The 25,114-nt window shown below is 44.4% G+C and overlaps 1 protein-coding gene across 3 annotated transcripts in view; it reads left to right on the top strand.

Annotated features, from left to right (window-relative positions):
- Nucleotides 1-25,114, top strand: part of Prkn (parkin RBR E3 ubiquitin protein ligase) — a 1,218,641-nt gene that overhangs the window by 669,509 nt on the left and 524,018 nt on the right. For all 3 annotated transcript variants that reach the window (XR_012908104.1, XM_075950830.1, XM_075950826.1), the window contains exon 6: nt 2,865-2,980. Coding sequence is in view for 2 of the 3 variants with exons in the window: in XM_075950830.1 (XP_075806945.1) it covers nt 2,865-2,980 (116 nt within the window). In the remaining variant the exon portion in view is untranslated. The remainder of the gene's footprint in view (nt 1-2,864; nt 2,981-25,114) is intronic.

The raw sequence follows: 25,114 nt of genomic DNA, 5'->3' as shown, positions 1-25,114 counted from the left end.
ACAAAAGACTCTTCCCCACCACTTCCCCTTTTTCTGTTTAAACAAAAAAGAAAGGCTTTCACTTTAACATAGTAAGATTACATATAACAAAACAGTTAGCAAGTAAGAATTACAGTTACAATATTTATATCTATTTTATCTTTTATCATAACTAAGAAAAATTATAACTATAACTAACTATTCTTCAACTCCATCAAAGACTTCAGAAGGATATAATATTACCTAAGTAAACAAGAAATAAGAAAACTCTAGAAATGACAGAGACATCGCGCTGTCTGGACAGTCACCCAAAGTTCCTCTGTACCGTTGGTGCATCCATCTTCGGCCTACAGGCCATAGTATCCAGAAGACATTTCCATGAAGCAGGAAAATTCCAAAGACAGTTCAGTCACTTTCTGCTGTGTCCTGAAGAATGTCTCGCAGACTCTTTCATGAATCAGGAACCCCGAAAGACCATCTCACCTTTAGGCAAGTTCAGCAGTCCTCTCTCTGTGGGTTCCTTGTATCCAGTTTATGCAACAGTCCAGGCAAGAGCAGTTTCTCTTGCCCAAATGGCTATCAAACTCCATAAGGAGCCTCTTCAATGCCCATCTTCCTCTTGAAGTAGATTGGTACTGCCAGGAGCAGACATGTCTCATTGTCATGAAAAGCCCTAAATTATTAAAACATTAAATGCCATATTCTGCAGTCTTTGAAAGATATGAAGAATGCCTATCTAACTGAAATGTATCTCTGTGTATCTAGAAAATCTAACTAACATAACTACAAGCTTGACTGTTATCGATGATTATCCACTAACAACCTATATTTCCTAATTATACTTTACATTTTAAAAATGAACTACACAATCACAATACCTTAATCAAAATCAGAAATACATAAACATATAACAAAATTGACCTTAAAATCCATACCAATGCAAATTATTCATATCTATATCATATCCGCCTTTAAATGTAAAAGAACATATATAAACCATATTCGGGAGCATCGGCGCAGTTTTTTCTCTCCAAACTGCTTTCTGCTGAATGGGGGCACTGTTATTTAGGTCTTTTATGGTATAACCTGTGTGCTAGTTTCATCTCAGTTGGCAGTTGAGCAAAGCAATTTTTTTTAGGGTGTTCACAGCAACATTTTAGGAGGGCATGGTCTATCATACCATATTGGGATAGACGCAATCCACAGGGTCTCATCCTCTGTGAAAACAAAAGAAGACCCTCTCCAAAGCATCATATCCTTAGACCCAAATTCTGAAGTCATAATACCCTTATGATATCCATTCTGGCTTAGTTTGGTAGCCCATATAATGAAATGTCTTTCTGTACTTAGTTCCTTTACAGTCAAAAATTTTAAAGAAAACACAAAGTACATAATACAGACTCTCTGTGAATTTTCCATTTTTATGTGGCTTATTTTTACTCTATCAGTTTACTTTATTCTGTCTCTTTAAAGACTTTACCCTTTTAACTTTATTCTCTATTTTTTCTCTCTCTCAAGCCTACATACACTCATCCAACACTGTGTTCTTTTATGTATGAATCTGTTTTATTGTGAATCTGTAATTTTTTTACTATCCGGGAGCATTTTTTTTAAATGTTAAGCAGTTCTTAAAAACTTAAGTTGCGCCATGTACAGGTAATACTGCACTGTTATTATGGTAATTATGATCATTTCTGCCTGAGGCCAGCACAGTTCAGCATGGAGCAGCCGCTCCTGCCTCAGATCCATTTGGTGCCCCTGAGCTGCACACAGTTCCAGGCACACAGCAAGTCCACATTGGAGCCACAGTCAGCAGTTTAACTCTGAGACTGAGCGTGCAGCACAGAAACTCTTTTTATCCAAGTTACAGCCAAATCTGACACGCAGAGCACTGCGCAGTCTGAAAACACGTCTCTGTATGGCAGCAGGTATCCGCCATGCTCTTCCGCCTGCCTAAGCCTGATTCTGCTGTCTGCCCAGGTGCAGGTGGGGAGCGCTGAGCCATCTGCAAGGTCTCAGAGCACTCTCCTTCCGATCCCAAGTGGGAACACAAACATCCAGTTCCATAAAAGCCATTGAAATGCTTTAAAGCCAGAGTTCACGCTGGCAGCACAGCCCCAGGAAGCTGCGCTTTAAAACAGCCAGTTTTTTCCTGCTGCTGTTGCCGAATCAGGAAATCTCTCTATGGCACGCCACCAACAAACAGCAAAAATCTGTGTTAAACTCTCTCTCCCTTATTTTTAAGCCTTCTCAGGTTTTTAAGTGGATTTAGCCCCACGTTGGGTACCACTTTGTTGTAAGGAGCGACGGGCTGCTTCCTCACCACCCCAGCTCCTGTTCCCACCCCAGCTCCCGGTCATCTGGCTAGCTTATGCCCCGAAATAATTACACAGAAACTGTATTCTTTTAAACACTGCCTGGCCCATTAGTTTCAGCCTCTTATTGGCTAGCTCTTACATATTGATCTAACCCATTTCTAATAATCTGTGTAACACCACAAACTGGCTTACCAGGGAAGATCTTACCCTGCATCTGTCTGGAGTGGGAGAATCATGGCGACTGCCTGACTCGGCTTCTTTCTCCCAGCATTCTGTTCTGTTTACTCCACCTACCTAATTTTCTGTCCTATCAGGCCAAGCAGTTTTCTTTATTAGTTAACCAATGAAAGCAACAGATAAGATACAAGACCCACCTCCATTAAGTTCTGCACCAGACAAGGCTGTTCTTTCCTTCCAAAAGCTGATGGTGATTTGTTCCCTACTCATACCTAGTGACAGAGTTCTTCTCTTGCCCCCAAATGATTGTTTACCACAAAAATGTTTGGAAAGGGATAAATAACCAGACAAGATCCATATGTGTGATTATTTTTTCCCTCATTCTTCCAGGAATTTTTCTTTAAATGCGGAGCACACCCAACCTCTGACAAGGATACATCTGTAGCCTTGAACCTGATCACCACTAACAGCCGGAACATCACCTGCATAGCATGCACAGATGTCAGGTAAGGCTCTTGGGGGCAGGCCCACCGTGTCCTGCTGTCCAGCCTCCTTCCTCGAATGCCTCTCCCGGTGCACATCTATTTCAGCCATGCCACCAAATCTGGGCATATCGTTACTGTGGTAAACTTATTTACAGGGCCAATTACTTGGATTAGTTAAGTAGTCAAATATGAGCACTAAACTATGTAAAACGAAACACCTAAACATAGTGTAGTCTGAGTTCATCCAGAAATGTAAACTCGTTAATATCAGTAAGCTTTAAAATACAATGTGAACATTAGGGATGGAGTAACAATTTATGAAAATCACTTATTCTTGCTAACTCTTCCATACACTCAAGTTACTTCACATAGCTGTCGGCATTTGTATGGGGGCTTCTGGTACAGTCCTGTAGCCAAAGGAAATCATGCAGTTGATTCTGGGCCCAGTTAGTTCAAACCCAGGGGATAAAAGGAAAGAAAGATGTGGAGACCGTGATGGAGGGAAACACTGGATGTGGATTCCGGTTTAGGAGTCAAGGTCTGGCAGGAGATACAGAACCTCCGGGATCTGCAGTGTGAGCAGTGGAAAGGGCAAGTCCTGCTCATGGCCGATGCAGGGAATAAAGAAGGAAGCTTCGGTGTGTCCTAAGGTTAACTCAGAAGCCCATAGCACAACTAGGAAGAATGTTTTAATCAAATGCCAAAATGGGTCACTGAGTAAAATCCCCAAACCTCTTGTTCTGTGCTTTTAGGCAGACACTTCTGTGTTTCCACCCCTCAGCCTTGGGACTGAATGAGATGGTCCTTTGAATTTGTTTTATGAGTTCATGGTTGGCGTCAATACTCCTGGCTTGGTCTTCCCATCCTTTGCTACCTTTGAGTTTTAACACTGGCTGAACAAAGCCTAAGTATTTTAGCAACAGCTGTTGACTGAGCTGTCTCCACCACCACGTTTTCCTTGCTTCTGGTGTTTAGCCACTGCTCTGGCAGGAAGCACCACAACAGTGCCCACACACTGCTGTGCTTCACCTGACTTTGGCACGGTAAATGGCCGCACATGGAAAGCACTTTCAAAGGACAAAACAATGCTTCCAGCATTTCAGGAAGGAGTCAGCCAGTTCTACAAGGGAGGGCTCACCTCCTCCGATAGCAACAAGTAATTAAAATCACCTTTTGGTTTCTCAAAGGAAAAAAATCAAAACATTCATTTTTCTGTAAGTTGAGCACAGCCTACCAGGCAGCATTGACGAAGATGGAGTTGGAATATGAGGGAGGGGGGCACAGAGAGATGGCTCAGTGATTAAGAGCACTTGCTGCTCTTCCAGAGGACCTGAGTTCAGTTCCCAGCACCCACAAGGCAGCTCACAACCACCCCTAGCTCTAGTGCCAGGGCTTCTGACACCTGCTTCTAGTCTCTGAAGGTACCCATACACACAGGTGACACGTACACACACATGCACACGCACTCACGCACATGTACACACATAGATATAAGTAATGTGACAGAGGCTTATGCTGTCTGATAGTGAACACTGCCCTCCCATCCCCTTGGTATTAATGACAGACAACCATCTTTAGAACAAAGTTAGCCACCTTCAAGATACTTGGAGAGATAAATGTTGGAAAAGTTATGTTGTCAAAATCAAAATTTTTTCTGACCTTACTCTATATGATTTAATGGATATAATCAACCGTTCAGTCCAATTCCAGTGTGTACATAGATTGTAGGAAGTCTCTTCTGTAACCCCAGGGACACCTTGAAGGAAGGATGGAGAAAAGGACTTTGTAGGGACATCCAAGGCTTGAACATCGCACACTGTACTTTGGTTATATTGTACCCCTACCCCTTTAATAATGTTTTGTTTGGGAAAGTGTGGTGGCCCAGCAGAAAAAGGCACTGGTTACACACGCCTAACAAGGTGAAGTCAGTCCCACAAGCCTCAGTTGAAGGAGAGAACCAACTCCACAGTTGTACTCTGACCTCCACATTCACTCAGAACATGGAATGTACAACATGTGTGTGCACAAGGATGCACACACACACACACACACACACACGCACGCACACACACAGCAATAAATGAATCTTCATGAGACTGCATCCAAACATGGAATGATGATCACATCGTCTGTCTATGCAGCCATCCTTGGCACCATGGAGAAGAAGCCATTCTATTCAAGCATAAACTCACTGACTGCACGTTTTTCCCTGAGCGCAGGGTGTTGGGTGGGAGCAGGCTGGTGAAGACAGACAGCTTTAAATTCTTTCTGCGCACTTGCAAACTGATTTTCTTAAGTTATACCGTTTCAAGGTGACTTTCTGTGTTGGGGGCGGGGGATAAGCTCTCCAGCATGATTTCCTTCTCTGAGAATGTTCTCAGTTTTGTCCAGACCATTGATAAAGTAGCTTTGTCGTCTTAATTACTTGGTTTTTTAAAAGGGTAAGTGGACTCAAGCTGGTCTTATTTGCATATGTGCATATTTTTGTTGTGAGAAAACAGTTCCAAACTTTCTCAGCACAGAACCTCTCCAGTGCACCAGCCCCACCTCTGCTCTGTCTGTCTTTGTAGTATGGGGTTTTGTCTTTTAAATTTGTGTTTGACCATAATCCTTACCCTGACCCCAAATCATAATTGATTCCTGTGGACTTTACTTAAAATTTTTACATCTTCTGGGAGATATAAACAAGAGCCGTAATGAAATACAGATTTAAACGTGTTCTCTTTTCTTCCTGCCTTCCAGAGTTTGCTTTATCTTTGTGTTGGTTACATAGTAGCATGGAAAAACAGAACTCCCTAGTCCCCAGTGCTGTCCGATGCCTAGCAAGCTGCCGTGTGCATCCACTCATCCCTGCTGCATTTTCAGTGCTGTGGACAAAGTAAAAGGCAGCCATGTTTGCACAGCCAAAATTTAACCTGCCAGAAACACACTGTAATAACCAGCTCCCGGCATGACATTAGATCCAAGACGTGGCACTCGAGACTTCTAGGGCTCGCTGTTTTGGTGTCATTGCCATTTGATAATACATAGTGTCATGATTTTCTTGCCTTCAAACCCATCTTCAAATCCACTCACTCACTGAAGCAAAGCTACCATGGATTGCATACTGCAAAGATTTACTCAGGCCTGGAGATTAGCAGAGATTTATCTCAAAGCCCATACTCTTGCTCCTTGGGACAGTGATTTAGCTCTCCTTTGGCAGCATTCATTCCCTCACACAGGGATCTCCCCGGCATTCCCTATGGATCCATCCAATATGTCTTCAGCTTCTCTTCTCAGGTCATGGTTTTTTCTGGTTAGACCAAACTTTGCAGTAAGTTGTGAGTCAAAATCAAATTCTTTATCTTATTTCAAAGCACTATATAGAAACCTCGACCATTGTAACCCTTTCTTAATATTCCATGGTCGAGTGGTAGCTAAGATTTTATCCAGGAACTCAAGGCCAAGCCCACTGTGCTGTTTCATGTGACTTATTTCATCAAAGGACTCTGTGACTGCAATGAAAACCCGATGGGAGTTTTTGCACCTCAGAGCCTTGGGGCCCTCGTTTGTGATCATGGAGCTTTGTGCTTCTCCTTCGAGTCCCCAGCAGTGTGCCTGCTATCATGTGCTGAATGAAGCAGGGCCAATGCACCTTCAGGAACGGGGAGGGGGAGTGTTTTTGTTGTATTCGTGCTCCCTTGGATTGAAGGGAAAAGCAAATGACATGACTCATTGGGTGAATAATACCACAATTATATCACAGAGAGAAGCAAATGGCATGATTGAGTGGATAGAGAATACACATCTCTATCTCAACAATTCTGTGAGTGCCATAGAGCAGAGAGGATAAAGAGGAGACCTCAAAGATGCCTCCTCCAACTCAAGTGGGGCTCCTTCACACTGAGTGTCACTCCTCATGGGTGTAGAGCCTATCGCTTCTCTTTTGTTTAAGTGTGTGTTTCTCTCATGTGTGCATGCACATCTATGTGTAGTTTTGTGTGTCTATGTGCAGGTGGCCCCAGGAGTCAGAAGAGGGCGGTAGAGTTCTTGGAGCCTGAGTTCCCGGTACTTGTGAACTGTAGGTCCTGGAGATCACACTCTAGTCCTGTGCAAGAGCATGAAGTGCTCGGCCACACTGAGCATCGCTCCAGCCCCAAATTCTAGCACTCTCTTTTGTGAAGCTTTCTTGAGAAAGTACGGCATACCCATGCTGACACACTTTTGTTAGGGAGCCTCTACAGCCTGTTCTCTTCAGCAAGCACTGCCAGACGTTCTCAGTCACCTGCTCTCTCCTGAGACTGACGTGTAGCACTTCATGAGCATGGGCTTCTCAGTTTCGGTCCTTTGAAGTCATTTGGGTTTCCATTTTTTCCCCAAAGATTTATATAATTACCATGTCTACAGTGTTTTGACTGCATGTATGCCTGCAGGCCAGAAGAGGCCACCAGATCTCACTACAGACAGCTGTGAACCACCATGTAGGTGCTGGGAATTGAACCCAGGACCTCTGGAGGAGCAGCCGGCACTTTAACTGCCGAGCTATCTCCCCAGCTCCTTGGGTTTCTATTTTAATAGAGGAGAATTTGAGTCTAAGGTTTTTTACAGATTTACCTCTAGTAGTAACAAACAGTATCCGTTCAGCCATCTAACCTCCTGAAGGCCTTGTGGTTTTCATGGGTTTCGCTGTGGCCTCTCCTCGTTCTCACTCACAGAGCTGGGTTTTTGCTGTGAGTGAAAGACGAGTCTCCCTGAAACGCTGGGAGGTGGTTTCTCATGTAGAAGGGGAAAGTAGTCAAGCTGGGGTCAGAGGCAGGGAAAAGCCAGAGACAGTCCAGCGTTCTCACCTTTGTGGGTGGTCAGAACTGGAGAGAGCAGAGCTGCGTTCAGCATGTGGGCTCCATGCAACTGCAGGCTGCTCAGGGCAAGGTCCGAATCTGTCTTATGTGCAACCATGCTTATCCTCTCTGCAGTGACCAGCACCAGCCTTGGCCTCCGAAGGCTTTAGCATCTGCAGACGTGGAGCAAAGTAAATGTTCCACACAGTGCAATAAACAGCACATTCTTTTTAAGGAGAATATTTATGTGTCTGTGTGTGCACTGATTCCTCTGCACATGTATTTCCCTGTGCATGGGAGCCAGAGGACAGCCTAGGGGGAGTTCCTCGGGCATCATTTACCATTTATCAGAAAAAAAATCAGCATGTTTCTGACTCCCTGTGGCAAACAGGCTGGGCCAGCTGGCCTGGAAGCCCCAGAGAACCTGTGTCCCCTCTTCCCCTGTGCCTGGATTATAACCTTATCAGTTTTTTTCTTTTTAAATGACTATCCATTTTTATTTTATGTGTATGAGTGTTTTGCTGTATGTATGTTCTGTGTACCACATGTGTGCCTGGTACCCATGGAGTCCAGAAGAGGATGTCAGATCCCTTGAAGCTGGATCTGCAGATGCTCGTAAATCACTCTGTAGGTGCTGGGAACAAACCAAGATGCTCCGGAAGAGCAGCAAGTGCTCAACTACTGAGTCATCTTCTCTGCCATTTATGTGGGTTCTGGGGTTTGAACTCAGGTCCTCACACTTTCACGGCTATACTTTCCCGAGCCTTTCATGTTCTCAAAAACAAAACAAACAAACGAAAAACAGTCTCTTCAATATGTAATGGAATGTTCCAGATGACAAATGAAACAATAAATAAACACGAGATCACAGCGGAGTCTTTAGGCGCTGGTAGGAATGAAGGAAAGGCCAATTCTGAAGTCTGAGCCCTAAGAGACAGATTACTAAGGCATATTGTTCAGGGTCAGTTCCTTATGAAAACACAGAAGAAATATTTTATCTCCATTGATACTTTGGAATGTGAACCATGTCAGTTTTAATGCCAGCCAGTGACCTTCCGCTCTCCCGCTGTGAACCCTGCAGTTCCCTGATGGGAGCTGCAGCATCCTCGGGACTTCCTGGGGATGTTGGAGGTGCCTGGGCATGAAATTCAGGGGCCTTACCTCTTCATTAACTGTCACTGCAGGTGCACAGCAGCCCCGCTGGCAAGAGAAGGGTAATATTGCAAATCCTCCCAGACCAATTTTGTATCCATTAAGGTCAACCTTGCATGTTGTAACCGTCTGGATTTTAAGCAGTTCCTTTTCTATTGATGGATGTGAAGGAAGAGGAAACTACATTCTGGAAGCATCCAAGGGGCCCTTGCTTCGACTCTGCTAGCAGTTATGCTTTAATCTCAGTGTCCATTTTCAACAGAACAAAATGCCCATGCAACCTTTAAATGGCTGTCTTTTCATTTAAAAAAAAGAAAAATATTATGCTCTGTGCATTTATTTTATTGAACTCCATCCTGCTAATTAGCAGTCAATTATGAGCTAGGTTGACAGGAAGAAGCTATGTTCCACTGAAGATAATGTTGGTGTTGCCTTATACCTTCAGACGGCAATTTTAACCTGTTGAGGAACACTTAGTGATTAGCAGGTTTGGGATATTATAAAGATCCCATACATGACTCTCAGTCGCATGGCATTTAGAATGAAACATTTGCAGACTTGTTCTCTGCAGCCTCCAAAGTTTGCAAAGCTATTTGCAGCAAAATAAGAAATGGTTGCTGGAATGCAGTCATTTTTGAAGCTATAGTTGATTCTGTTCCCTGTTAATTTGACAGATTCTAAGTGGAAGAAAGCATGGCTGGAATTCTGTATCTTGCATGTACTAACAATGGACTTTCCAGGGTTTCTAGCTTCTAGTGCAAATTTTATTCTTTATTTCTTTTTTTTTTTTTGCAACACTAAGGTCCATTGCACTATCACAACATTCATTAGACCATCATACCCACACATTAGCATGCAGAATTATACACATGGAATGACGACTTCCTATGAGAGAACTACTGTGGAAAGGGGGATCGTATATGGGAATCTGCTTCCCTTAACCCTTCCTTGTCCATCAGTCTACGTGTTCATTATATAAAAGTTCACTAGTGGCCCCAGAAACATTTCAGGTATTTTAGGCTGAGATGGCAGCTGGACATAGCTGGTGGAAGTAGGGAGAACAGGCCAGGGAGAATAGATGGCAGGGTCCTTCAGCAGGGCAGGTGTGACGGAACTGTTCTAGCTAAAGCAAGGCAAAGAGTAGCTACTGCTGTCAGAATTTATTCTCGCCCCTGCAGCGCTACAGAGAAGGAATCCAAACTCGGCCCTCTAGTGTGAGAGTCTTCCCCATACTTTTTGATTTGCCAAGACAGATCTGAAGGGAAATACAGTCATTGTATGTGAGCAGGCATACTGCACCAATTTACCTATTTCCTCAGAGCATGACACTACCTGAGCCATTGGGTAGTTGACTAGAGCCATCAACATAGTCTCTGCCTCTGCCAAAGTAAACGCTCACTCATTTCCACGGATGTGACCAGCCTGAGACCCCCAAAGTCAAGCTGTCACCTGGTGACAGCAGCAGTACAGACCGCCACGTCAGAGTCCTTCTCCCGAGCCTGACTGAAACATAGGCTGTGGTATTTTCAGGCTACAAATGACTGTTTTTATATTTGCTCATCCTATGCCCATGTGTATGCCAGGGTAATCAGCCATCACAGATGTGTGTTCCACAAGGCAAGTGAAGGCCATGCAACTGTTGGCATGTTCTATTGCTGCTAGCTTCTGTGGACATTTGAATCCACACAAATCTTATGTCCTGTTGGATATGAATGTTACACATAATTTAAACAGGAGGGAAAATAAAGTACAAGAGCTATTTCTTCTGAAAACACATCTATTTCATATGGTAGGTGAAGGAGGCTCAACATTAGGCTCAATGATAATTCTGACCCCAAATTCTGTGTTCTTGACCATCAATAGTATATGGCCTCGGGAATACATTCATTGCTTGAGGCATGACATCATGCTTGATCATGACATCATGGCTTGTTGGGAAGGAAAGGAACTGGAAGATGGAGCTGGACCAGACTCTCAGACAGAAGCTGAGATGCTGGCCAAGTGGGTATGGAGCTGCTGTTTCAGTTTCTCTGCTGTTGGTACGTCAGCTGCTATTCGGGGCAGGGAGGACTGTTCCAGCCCAGGGCCTCTCTGGAGCCGGACTTCCAGAGAGGTGATGGGCATGCTCCTGTGCAGAAAAGAAGGCTCTGCTCAGAGACTCTTCGCTGGCGTAGTGTAGGAATTTGTTGACATCCCCTAGGCAGGATGGTGGGGGCCATCCGAGAAGCCACATGTGGTCCTGACAGATGGCAGAAGGGGAAGCAGGGTGTGTTGCTGTGACTAATGCTCAAAGGAGCTTAAAGGGAGGAAGATTCAGTTTGTCTCACAGCCTCCAAGACTGGAATCCATCTTGCTTCAGAGAACAGCTGACACCATGGTATGGAGGAGACCAAACAGAACATGCCTTGTGAGCAGGCTTCTCTCTTCCTCTTCTGCCCCAGTGGGGCAGCTGACCTCAGTGGCAGTGCTGACCACATTCCCTAATTAATTTTCTCTGAGAATCCCTTCACAGACACGCCCACAAGTGTACTTGATTCAGCTCCGAGAGGCTCTCACAATCCCATCAAATTGACCAAAGTAATCATCACATAGTACCTACCATAAAAGTTATTGCCACAGGCCCTGAGGTCCCATGGGGCTGGAGATCAAGGGCCCTGAAGTGAATTGAGAGAAGCCCAGATCAACTCGGGAATGATATTATTTGGCACATTCTAGACATCCATGCTGACTCCTACCTAGCCTCTCTCTCTAGGCTAAGCCCCCGCTGTCCCAGACGGTACCTGGGCATGCTACAGAGAGGTACCAGCTTCCAAGGCACAGGGAAGAGGGCAGACTAGGCATTAACTGGGCAGTGGCCCTCAACCTGGTTAACATGTATTCCAGCCGATGGTATCTTTATCTTTTGTTAAGTTCCCACCTACAGAAGTATTTTCTTCTTTAGATCTACAGTGGGTTTTCTTACACGTTAGCATGGTAGGGCTAGCTCAGGCATGAAGAGCTCAGAACGTGTAAAGGCCTCGCCTACACTGTCAGCGTTTTTTCTTTTATATCTCCAATATTTAGCCTATATTAAGTTATTTTTTCCCAACCCTTTTTCTTTATATCTCCAATATTTAGCCTGTATTAAGTTATATTTTCCCAAGCCTTTCTTCTTTATATCTCCAATATTTAGCCTGTATTAAGTTATACAAAATCATACTATTAACCTACATAACCACATTCAGATCCACATACATACTGGTCATGCGACTGTAGCGTCACCAAGTGATGGGTCTGGGAAAGTTAGACAACATCACGTTAAAAGACAATGTACCCCAATCTCCTATGTTACATCATTCAGAACACCAATACAGAGTGGATCGTAGAACCTAAGAATTGAAACACCAAAGTTTCTGAGTATAAAAATAATGCACAATACTTAGGATTTCTCAGGCAGAGCCCAGAGCTCTTAACTAAATGAGAAAACCGATCAGTTCATCTACATTAACACTATGAAGGCATCCAAAGACAGCATAAAGACAGTGAGCACATACAGGTCACATAGCAGTGGGTTTTATGACACATCAGCCAGCTATGCAGAGCTCAGGGCACGTGAGTGTCTCACACGGTCAGGAAGAAAAGGAAGGACAGCATGTGAGCAGGATCTTCGTGTGACGTTGGCGCCCAGATGACGAAGAAGCACATGAAATGAAACATGCAGATCAGATCCGCTGTGTGGAATGGCAGCGTGTTCAGCAAGCACCTGTGAAACGTAAAGAAATCCAGTCTTACACCTCCTCTTTTAACTTATGACTATGGGAACAATAATAAGTAACTGTCACAACAATTATATTAATAAATAGTGCCAGAACAATTAATAAGTGACAAGATCAGCTCTGTGACCAAAGCTGCCTGTTGACTTCACTGTGCTACCTGTGATGGCTGGCTCAGCTTCGCCCCCGCCCCTCGCGGGGAAGGGAGGGAGGGTCACTGTTGGAAAGAGATGGGAATGGAAGGGGCTGCTGAGAATTATGGCAACCAGAGAAAGATAACCTTCATGAATTTTCTGCCTCCTTCAACTTGAAATGTTGCTACATTCACTCCGCAGTGCTAAAATGCAAGAAGAAATCAATAACGCCCTCCTACATCTCTACAAATCAAGCCTGGCTCTCCTCGCTAACCCCAAGTTGCTCCCTGTGATGCCGCATAACCACTGGGGTTTGGGCCAGTCCCGGTGTTGGCAGCTGTGATCTGCCTTAGAACACGGGGCACCATGCTTCCTCCCTGTTCTCCCTGTTCACTGCTGGGAATCCCCAGAGACAACGATCATGGTTCTTTAATCGGGAGCTTGGGCAGGAGAAGGGAGCTGCCTCCCTGGGATGCAAGGAATTAAAATTTTGTGTTCTCTCTTTCCTTGGCTGATCTTTTCCCCCAGTTATGAACAAGATGCTTTGTCCCCACTAATGAAGACTGACTTTCTGCCCCCAAACAGCTGCAGTCCTATTGTCCCAGCTCTAACCCTTTTGCTAACAGTGACTAATCCCCATTCCACAACACTTTCCGCATTTCAGTTAAACCGCTACCAGATTTGTCACCCTTGGAAACCTAGCGATCCGCCCAGGCCATTCATCTAAGTGTTTCTCACAGGCATGTGTTACTGTGTGGGTAACCTTCAGCTGTCTTCTAAATTCTTAAATCATAATTTGTCCCTCAACAGCTGAAGATAGGGACAGTGTCTCTGCTTCCTCCATTTCCGTTTTCCTTCTTCTTCTTCCTAGTAAGGTTTATGTGTCTCTGTTGGTTGCTTCCACTGTCTTTACCAACTCCTAGTGTTGGCACGAAGCATAATAGTTAACAGTTCCAGCCTTGAAGACAGACTTTAGGCACAGAATTCTGTTGCTCACTGCTTCTCTGGCTGGTTAGCAAGAAGCCTTCCACGTCATTGTGAGAACTGAGTCAATGCATGAAGCATACTCTGTAGAATGTCTGAAGTCCTGATAGATGCCCTAGAACGGTGGGCTACGCCAGCACATCCAGCCTTGCACGTTCACCTTCAAACAGCTTTAGCAACAGTTGTATACCTGAAGCCCTAGCCTAGGACCATGCACCTCGTGCATCCTGTTTGCAAAGGTTCTGTGTTGCGCAGATGACAGAACAGGAAACAGATGGCTCCAGGCTACGGTGCTGGGGAGAAACTTACCTCCTGAAACCATTTGGTTTCCCCTGACACTACCAGCTCTTGGTGGTCTAACTAGCACAATTTGGTCACTCTGACCTCATTTCCTAAATGTGATTTATTGCTGAACTGGTGATAGTATTAACTAAGATAATTAATATAAACAGATAAGAGATTTTAAACCTCTATGCAGTATGATCATGATGTTTATCATTCATTCTTCTCTTGAGAACCGTATTATAAGTGGAATCGAGGCGCAGATCCATGAGGGACTACCTAACTATATGTATCTGCTCAAAGGAAATACTTTGAAGACGGAGGGAGCGGGCTCCTGGAGGCGAATGTGCTCTAACATTAATGGGAGGAATAATGTCGGCTCATAATTGCTGAAGACATAACTGGGAGAGAAATTGGACCTTAGTGACCCAAAATGTACTTGGGAAAGAGAAGCTTTCTTGAGTAGGGTCACTTTAGACATTTTAATAAGGCTTTAATTTCTTAAGTGCCATGAAAGCTGCAGCGGGGGACCTGTGCTGGGCTGAGCTCTCCACTTGCAGGGATTCAGACAGCACTGGAGTCTGGAATTTGGTGTGGAAGGTTTTAACTTGCGCATGGGAAACCAAGGCCTGGGAAAGGAAGGGGACAACACAGGCCTGAAGGCCTGGCCCTGCTCTCTGAGGCATTCCGGACTCAGAATGACAGTATTTCTGTGGCCATACTGATTGGACCACCATTCCACAGCTGTGTGGAACCCTACCACACTGTGGTGGTTGGACTAGCTGACAGCTAGCTGCTGCTTGGATTGGGTGTGATTTCCAGGTGACTGACTGGATGTCTATCTGCATATGTAGTTGACTGACTGTCGTGTTTATGTATTATTTGTGGACTCCCTGCTTTGATAGCTCTCTCACAAAGTTTTCTATTGAATGTTTGACTTTAAAAATAAATTAAGAGGATTTATTTACATAACACCAGGAATGCTAGCATTTCCATCCATATAAGTGCAAACATTGCCCTTCTTATATTTTATTTATTATTTGCTTTCTTATCATTTATTGATATGCTAGCCTTTTTTTGCCATGAGTGTTTAAGTGTTGAGTATCAATGTGGTAAGTTATTACTCGTTTTCCTTTATGCCTTCATAGGGAGGTCCTTGCAAATACTAAGCTACTAATGGGGCTTTCCTGTGTTGTATCCCATGGCTTCATTATTTCCTGGTTTTAAACGTTGATTCCTGTGTCATTCTACATGCCTAGGAGCATAAAGAAGAATGAGTTTTCATCTTTCTCATCATAATTATTCTAGCGTCACTACTGAGTCACGTGAGATCTCAACACTTTGAGATGTCTCATCATCTGAAATCAATCCTGACTTCCATGTCTGAAGCTTTTGTCTTCTCTAGGGTGTCATGAGTACACTATGCCAGAAACATAGATGAATATGTGTGTTTCAACAGTGTCAAGGTTTCTAGGATAAAGATAGGTTCACAAGGTTTGGCTTTTCAAGTGACAACAATTTGTCACATAATCCCAGTTGTTTGGGATTATGATAGCACATGTCACAACGTGCACGGTGACTGTATCTGTCTGCATGTCTACATGCATATGTAGTTACAGGTTGAATGCACACTGAAGAGTCTGTGCAGAGTTCAAAAGCTTTGGGAAGTGGATCGAGAGCCTATATTGATGAGGATTCAGTCAGGTCAGTGTCTGGAGGGCGCCACTGTTGGCCACCAGGGTTAAGAAGGACATTATAGAATCCAGCCCAGACAAGCTGGCTCCAATCTAAGGGCAGGAAATTATGGGTTCAACTTGAAGTCCAGACAGCAAACAGGCAAAGAGGCAGGCAGTGCAGTAGGCTGCCTCAACAGCAGTGGGGGGAGAGCTGAGCTGGAACCCTAGGGACAACTGGGGAGGCCTCTGTTTATGGTCCATGACACACAGTACCACAGATGTTAGGGTGGTGCGGGCCGTGCCATTGCCCTGTTAGATATCCGTCATAGGTTGGGGGTCTTACGAAGGGGGCTGTACCCTGTCCTCAGAACAATGCATCTGATAAGTCCTTAGACCTGGTTTCCCAAGTGCTTTAATACATGCATGTCCCCTACATTCTCATTTCACCTTGAAAATCTTACGGAGTGGCTTCCTTCTGCTCCCAGGAATGTCATCTACTAACCTGTGGCATATGGGTGTGTGTGACAGATGACAGAGTTCGTGGGTCTGCGTAGGGCCATAGTCATGTTCACCTCTCAAGACGGAGTCAAAAGCTGCTTGTAAAATGGAATCTTCTGGTGCAAAGCGAGTCAGAGAAAGCCCTGCTTCCAGACAACATGGAGGAGGTTATGGCATAGCCTGGTCTCAACGCTGTTGGGAACCTGCATGTGGGCTACTGCTTCTTCTTGTTCAACCCATGCTGGGAAGAAAGGTTTAAAAATTCTGTAATTTTACATGAGCTTTAAAATGGCTGGAAAGGCAAATCTCAATTGGCATTCATAGCATCCTTTGGCTATTCTGCAATTACAAATTTAGTGTTTCATCATCCAAAGAAGAAAAGCAAAAGATAGTGGGCCCTAGAATATCCCGGCTCATTTCCTGATAGTTTGGGGTACTACCTATCTAAAGCTAGACTGAACCTCTTTTCATCTACCTTCAGTTCTAGCTTCCAACAGTGTTGTCAATCAAGAAATATTATTTCAATCTTTGTAAAATCTGTGGAGTCAGAACCAGCAAGGTGGTTCCTGAGAGATATTCTCTGACCTGCACTTTTTGGCATACAGCAGATAAATAAATAAACTATAAATATATTAATATATGTTATTATATAATAATATTTTATTATGTTATATAATAATATATAATATGATTCTGGATGGACTGGGAAAAAGGCTCAACAGTTAATGGCATGCACTGCTCTTGCAGACAAGCCAAGTTCAGTTCCCAGCACTCATGTTGGCTGCCTCACAACTAATTATAACCCAAGCTGCAGGGGATCTGACACCCTCTTATGGTCTCTGCAGGCTCCAGAGCATGCATGCACACACACACACACACACACACACACACACACACACACACACTTATAATTTAAAAATATTTTTCCAAACCTGTAATTAGAGATTTGTACATCTGGAAGCAGTCATCATTTCTGCTTTTTCCTGCAGACAGAAATGCGACCACACTCAGTGAGGCAAAGGTTCAGATTTTGCGAGTGACTGTTGTACTTCACAAGCTTACGCTCTGTGTTGACCTTGAGTCCCCTCCAAAGCCAGTGTCTCTACTTTGAGAAACTCTCCAGGGCAACTTGCTGTGAACTTTTTTCCCATAGCCTAATTTCCTGAATCTCTGGCTAAAGAGAGAGGTTAATAGTGTGGGGAGTGTGTTTACAGGCCTTTAGAAACAATTAGCGCATGGCTGAGACTACGGCCCTCTGAAGAGCTGCCTGGCCTGGAAAGGAAGGCAGACTTGAAAATGGCTATTTTTAGCTCCTAATTAAGGCAGACTTGGAGATCCCATCCTCCCTAGCCAGACTGTTTCATATTTCAGTTATCAAGAATTCTTCATTTCCTCCCACTTAAGTTCTCACTCCGGTCATTTAAAGTAATAGTAACTTGAAGCTCTATTCAGGGATTCTTCGAATCAAGCTTGTGAATCACTGCCCATCCCCAAGCCTCACCTGTCCTTACAACTCTTAACATTCCCTCGCCACTGCTCTTTTCACCTACAAGCACATCCTTCTACCCTTGTCCCCAGGTCACCTGCCACCCAGGAGCTGGCCCTGGATGAGAAACAAAATTCAAAATCATACTATATATTATTATATAACGGTGGAGAGGAAAGTCTGTCGTAGATAAAGGGAGAGAGTAGGTAGAGGCAGAGAGGGCCATGACCCTGGGCCATGTGAGGAGAAGGCTAGGAGAGTGGGGAGAGCCACAGCAAGAGGCCAAGGAGGCAAAGGGCTGGGTAACCAAAATGGCTGGATTTTATATAGGAAAGGGTGGCCTGCAGAAGGGTAGGGACAAGTTTAGGGTAGGGGGTGTGGTGAGGCAGTCACCTTGATATGTTTAGTAGGCACTCAGCCCTTTGTCCTGGGTTTGAAACCTAACAGACCCCCATGCAGATTCTTGGTTCTGAACAACCTCCTTTTTATAGCCTCTTCTTCAGCCAGTGTTTTGGGAGGTAGGGGACAGCAGGAGAGAGCAGGACACTCAGTGAGGCCCTCCATGACCTTGATGGCCTTTGTTTCCATGCTGAAGTCCCACTCTGTATCATGTAAACATTGGAATGCTCACCAGTATTTTTCCTCACAGTCCCTTCCTTCCTCCATTCATCTGTCCACAGTGCTGGCCACTGAAGGACTCCATAGCGTTAGCAGAATTTGTTAGAATGAACCCTATCAGTGCCCCTCACTATGTGTAGATCTTGTAATAACTTTTCCCTTCCCCACCGCTGTAAAGGTAGAAATAAGCTAGTGTACAGTGGCATCCATTCATAATTTCTGTTGAATGCTGCACTGTTATTAATAACAATTAATATCAACAGCTACACTACTTATAGCCCACCTATATCATCTCCCACTCGTGTAACTTGCTCTGCATTTTAGAGTCTGTGTTCCCTTCCCACCTGCTCTTTGAACATTTTTTATTGTTGTGCGGGGGCCACACTCACTCCCAAGTATGCATGTGGACATGAGGGCTTGAGGAACCAAGTTGCTTCTCTCCTTCCTCTTTCATGAAGCCTCTGGGGTAGAGTTTAGGTTGTCAGCTTTGCTGGGCAAGCAGGAGGCCAGTGGATCGTCTCTCTCACTTGCCCCTCCCTCCCTTGGAGCAAGCAGTGCTTCCTACTGATACAGGCACCCGCTGTTTCTTTTACCTCCTTTTTTAATTTTTTTCCTTTAATGTATATGGGTGTTTTGCCTACATGTGTGTCTGGGACCCTCAGAAGCCAGAGGAGGGAAATGAGTCCCCCCAAACTGGAGTTACAGACTGTTGTAAGCCACCCTGTGGGGCCGGGTATTGAGCCCAGGAAGAGCACCCAGTTCTCTTAACCACTGATTAATCTCTCTGGCCCCTGTTTTCTAATAAAAAAACAAAAACAAAAAAACTGCACAGACATTGATTATCAGAGAGACAGGCCTACATCTGTAACATACAAACATATGTGAGTGTTAAGTAATATGTTTCATTTGACTAATATATTAGCATTTACTAATAATATATACTAATTATATGTTGCTAATGTATAATATTTACTAATATATATTATATAAACACAGAATGCAGAGTCCATTCAGTTTTATCATATGCATTTGAGTGTAAGGCTGACTGCTGGAGAACGGACAACCCATTAGGGGCTCATCCTTGGAGAAGAAAGGGCAAAGGTTGAGTAAACACAGGGGAGTTTGCATTAGTGCAAGCTGGGCTGGCTGGAACTTGGTGTACCACACTCGGAAAGCTCTGATCTAACACCGGCTGCTGTGCTGTGCTGTAGGAGCAGTGGTGTTTGGGGCAGGGAGAAAGATCACTTTCTAAACTGGTTTAAAAGATAAATCTGCACGGTGACATTCCTGAAAGGGGAAATGGCAGGAAAGAACCTGAGCAGTAGATGACTGAATCCAAGGAAAGAAAGAGTTCTGGTACATCTCTAAAGCCAAGGCAGCTTTTAAGAATTTTTAAATTGTGGTATTTGGCTAAAGCCAATGCAAAAATTCTCTTAGATAGCAATAAAGACAGTGTCAGAAATTACTAATGAGAAAATGAAACTCAAATCATTAAACAATTGGAATGAAATATTCAGAAATACTGTAAACCAGGAAACATGTTATTACTAGGACTTTCAACTTACCTCAGCGTGAGTGATGACTCCAGCAGAGAGAACACAGGACACGAAGCCGTACAGTGTGGGGCCTTCTGTGGAGTTATTGAGCAGTCTGAAGGAAGGCCAGTGGGGACATGCCTCGAGTACACATAACTTGCGGGGATGGGGAGCGCCTCAGGAAACAGGACATAAGATACCTAGGTGGGGTTTCAGCAAGATCAGGAAATGGAAGATCACAGATTGCAGGAACAGCTGTCTAGAAGGAGTCTCCCAGCAAGTCCTCCACCTGTTGTTGGTGACAGTGATGACCGCACCGGTGATGTGTGAGGACTTCATCTCAAGATGCGAGCTGAGCAGGGACGAGGTCAGAGCAGTCAGGAGAGGAGGCAGAAGGGTGCACTGCCGATGTCCTCTGTTGAGAAGAGGTCAATAGTCAGGAGCCCCACACCATTTATATACCCATGTATTCCCAATGATATTACTTTATAATTAGCAAGCTGTATTTTAATTACTCTGAATTCTTGACTTAGAAATGGCCACATTTTCCCATCCTTTAGAATTCTGGGGTGATTTTTCCACAGAATTGATGTGGTGGAGTTACTGTGGACTAGACCAACATCAAGGCATCTTTCCGGCTCTCATGGCATCATGCTGCGACATAAAACTGATCATGTGACAGTGTCACACCACAGATATCAGCAAATGGCAATAGGGTCCCCCTCTCCAATAGCTAGTTGTTCAGCATCTACAAGGTGACCTGGGGCTTCTCTGGCACATCAGAAGGAAGGGGAAACTAATTTTTAATTCTGTGTAGTTGAGATGTGTGTACTCAACCTCTCTTCTGTCTCTTGTGTGCGTCTTATCTTGGGAAGTAAAAGAAATGGTGACACACTGCTGTCACCTTTACTGTTGTAGCTGTCTCCATGTGAGTCACCCACAGTGGCCATAAGATCTCAGTCAAGTCACACACACACACACACACACACACAGAGACACACACAGATACACACACGCAGACACACACAGACACACAGACACACACACACACACAGAGACACACACAGACACACACACACACACCTGCACGCGCGTGCGCGCCTCTCTCGGTTAATTCATCTCAAACCACAGGAAGAAGTTAATTTTTCCTGATGTGTGACCCTGTCTATGAACCTCAGTGCTGACTGCTCTCCAACCAAGGACCTAGTGCCTAAAGACACAGCTATAGTACATCCCCAGGAGCAGGAACAATTTAGATAACATGAGACACATTGTTTAAGTTTATTCTCCATTGACCAAATGTGGCCATCTCAGGTGACTGGAGCCATCTGATCTAGACAAAAGCTGGCAAGCTGGCTATATACAGAATCCTGGCCTTGATGTTAACATGAATACACACGCACACACACACTCATATACACATCAAGAAACAGGTTGACCATTTCCAAGAAACAAGATGACCATTACTTCAAGAGATATTTTGAAAATCTTGTGTTTGAGCCTCTGATTACTGAGATTTTTTTTCTCAGTTCAGTTTCTCCTGCAGTAAATATGTTTTCAGCCTCATTTATGGTCAATGGATTTTGAAGTCAATCTTGATATTTTCCACTGTTGTGGTCCTAAACTCCGAGTTACTTACACCGACAGCACAGACAAGCATAATCTCCTTTATGCATAGCGCGAGGAGGAGAGGTCAGGTAAGAGATGTTTCTCTCCTCGCAGGAAGATATGAATGCAAATAGCTCATTTTCTCCCTAGTTTGTAAATAAAGCATGTTTTCTGTGTTCTTCTTAGCGTTAAACAGGCTGGCAAGACTTAACCTTTACTTCTCTGCCTGGCTCAGAGAGAAGGTTATTTTTGTACCATGGATTTCTAGTAGCAAAAAATCAATCTTAGGATGCTTGGTTTTTTGTGTTGTTACTGTGTTCATAAAGCAATGGTTTTGGACCTAATCTTAGCCATGTAGAGAGCTTTTTTTTATTGCCACAGCTCTCCCCTTTGTGACCCCCAAAATAGATATTCAGCCTTTCCCTATGAAAAGCTGGAGGCCAGGAAACATGAGCACACAAGAAGACAAGCCCAGGAGAGGCACACTAACACACACACACTCATATGTGCACATACATGCACACACACACTCATATGTGCACACACATACACATACACACTCATATGTGCACACACACTCATATGTGCACACACACTCACATGTGCACACACACTCACATGTGCACACACATGCACACACACTCATATGTGCACACACACTCATATGTGCACACACACACTCATATGTGCACACACACTCATATGTGCACACACACACTCATATGTGCACACACATGCACACACACTCATATGTGCACACACATGCACAGCACACACTCATATGTGCACACACATGCACAGCACACACTCATATGTGCACACACACGCACACTCATATGTGCACACACACACTCACACGTGCACACACACACTCACATTTGCACACACATGCACACACACTCACATGTGCACACACATGCACACACACTCACATGTGCACACACATGCACTCACACATGCACACACACTCATATGTGCACACACATGCACACACACTCATATGTGCACACACATGCACAGCACACACTCATATGTGCACACACATGCACAGCACACACTCATATGTGCCCACACACGCACACTCATATGTGCACACACACACTCACACGTGCACACACACACTCACATTTGCACACACATGCACACACACTCACATGTGCACACACATGCACTCACACATGCACACACACTCATATGTGCACACACATGCACACACACTCACATGTGCACACACATGCTCACACACTCATATGTGCACACACATACACACACATGCACACACACTCATATGTGCACACACATGCATTCACACATGTACACACACAAGCATGCATGCAGAAAGCACAAAGGTGGAGATGGGCCTTGATTCTGACGATGGCTCAGGAAACACGCAAAGTGGGGAATGCAGCTACTGCGTATTAAGACCCCACTCCTGTGCCCCATAATGCCTTGCAGGAAGGTTGTGATGAAGACCTGGGGTGGGAGGAGCCTGCAAACCATCCAGAAAACCTCACGTTCTCATTCTCCATCTATCAGATTTTCAAATTTCTTTACCCTCCAGTTGTACAGTCTTAAGAACACCGTGTAGAAACGGTGTCAAAGCACAGAGTAAATACAGCACAGAGCAAAGCTGGAGCTGGTGGGATGAACTCCTCTTTCCTGTAGGCTGCAGACCAGACCTGCAGACTCCTTCCCTTCCCAGAGACCTCTATAGGCCTTAGAATGGTTATTCCTGAGGTTAAATGCTTGCTTTTCTCCAAATACATTGCCTATACCCATCCATACTGTGGGCCTCCAAAAGATACTTATTCATTTGTCAAATATGAGCAAGATAAGTAAAATAAATGACAACTGTCATTTGCCTTCCCTGCTCACCCAAAGTTTGGCACAAAATATATCAGTAATGACTGATGAGCAACAACAAATGAGTTTTGTGATCCGTTCATCTCTCTCATCTGACATAATCGCTTTATACTTCCTGCTGTCTTCATAAAGGAGCCCTTATTGGCAGGACCACCGTAATATGTCTGCAATAAGCAGATGGACAGGGGACTCAATGGAAATCACTGGGTTCATTCTTGAGGTTAATAATCCCCAAATATCTTAAAGCTAAATGAAAGTGCTTTCTGGCTGAAGGATTTTTTTTAAGTTGTATGGCATTTCAGCTGACTCAGGAAGTGAGTAACAGCTAGTAGCTCTTTGGTCAAAAAGTGCCCTCTGCTTTCCAGATAGGAATAAAGATTTCTCTCCTTCCTTCCGGATCATGATTCTTACAAACATCTATTTCCAAGTTTTGCTTCAAAAAATATGCTTGTGGCGGGTACTCCAGCTGTTCCCTTGGTGTGGACTGGAGGAGGGTTGCTGTGCTTTTGCAGGGAGAGGCCAGGCCATTTTAGACCATGGGTCCAAGCTGAATGTCTCCCAGTGAGTGACAGGAACGGTGTCCACATTTTCTTTATCGCTATACAGAGGTTCATATTTCTCAGTCAACTCTCGTGAGTTTCCCCATTTCCAGCAGCCTCAGTGAGGACGCTCTGCAATTCACATGGTGTGCCGTGAATGGGGACGGAAACAAAAGGGAGCATCTATGACGGATGTGCTTAAAAAATAATGATAACACCCCTACTTTCCCCCTCCCCATCCCCTGGTCCTCATTGTTGCACCAAGAGCAAAAGTAATCTGTAATTGCAATGACTTCAAATGTGTCCCGGGAAACTCACTAGCTGGGGGCTGGGGTTCAAGTTGCCTATCGTTTATGGCAATTTTTTTTTCTGTTCTTTACTATTCATGCTGGTGCCCTCTCATGCTTCAGTGAAGACAATGTATTTCAGACAAAGTGGAAGTGAAAACTAGAACCAAGATTAAAGCATCCACTGCCTGCTTGTCCCCTTCATAACACTGGGCTGTCTTTCACTTTTTCCCATGTATCCTTTCGTTCTGAGCCTTATCTCTTTATCGTGAGCTACATGAGTCTTTATAGCTCTGCAGCCCATAAGTGGCCGGCCACTTGTAGTTCGGCCCATGCAGCCGTCATGTTCTGCACCCCAACAAGGTAGCCCTGCAGCCCACACATTGAGCAAACAAGAGAGCAGAGTCTCCATTATCACAGAAGACTGCAGTCAAGCTCACAGAGACTGGCATGTGTGGGCCTCCAGTGGGACAGACAAACAGACAGACAGACACACAGACAGACATGTGGCCCTCTTCCTTTACCACATGTAGCTTAGGTACTCTGTATTTTCAATAAATCTCCTCTGGCTCTGCAGGGCACTGAGATGAGAATTAAGTTGCAAAGTGAATTTTGTTAGTCACCTTTTAGAGTGTTTAAGCCTTCGAGTCTTGTGAGGAGCAGGAGGATTGTCCTGCGTTGTCAGAAGCCATTATGGCGTTGCTTCAAAGACTTACACTCTCTTCTCAAGATCTTTTTTCTCAATGCACATTTCTGTTCTAGTGGTTTCACTACTTTATTTTTAAAAACTGCCGGCCTAAGACAGAGTTAAGAGACAACAGATAGCAGTAAATATCCATAGATTATTCTTCTGCCAACTCTACTAACAGTCAACATGCTTCCTTTCATAGCCCTGGAGATGGGGCCCAGACTTCAAGAGCATAC

This window comes from Microtus pennsylvanicus, chromosome 1, assembly GCF_037038515.1.
Source record: "Microtus pennsylvanicus isolate mMicPen1 chromosome 1, mMicPen1.hap1, whole genome shotgun sequence".
NCBI lineage: Eukaryota > Metazoa > Chordata > Mammalia > Rodentia > Cricetidae > Microtus > Microtus pennsylvanicus.
Note: the sequence above shows the minus strand (reverse complement) of the source record. Positions and strands in the feature narration are given on the sequence as shown.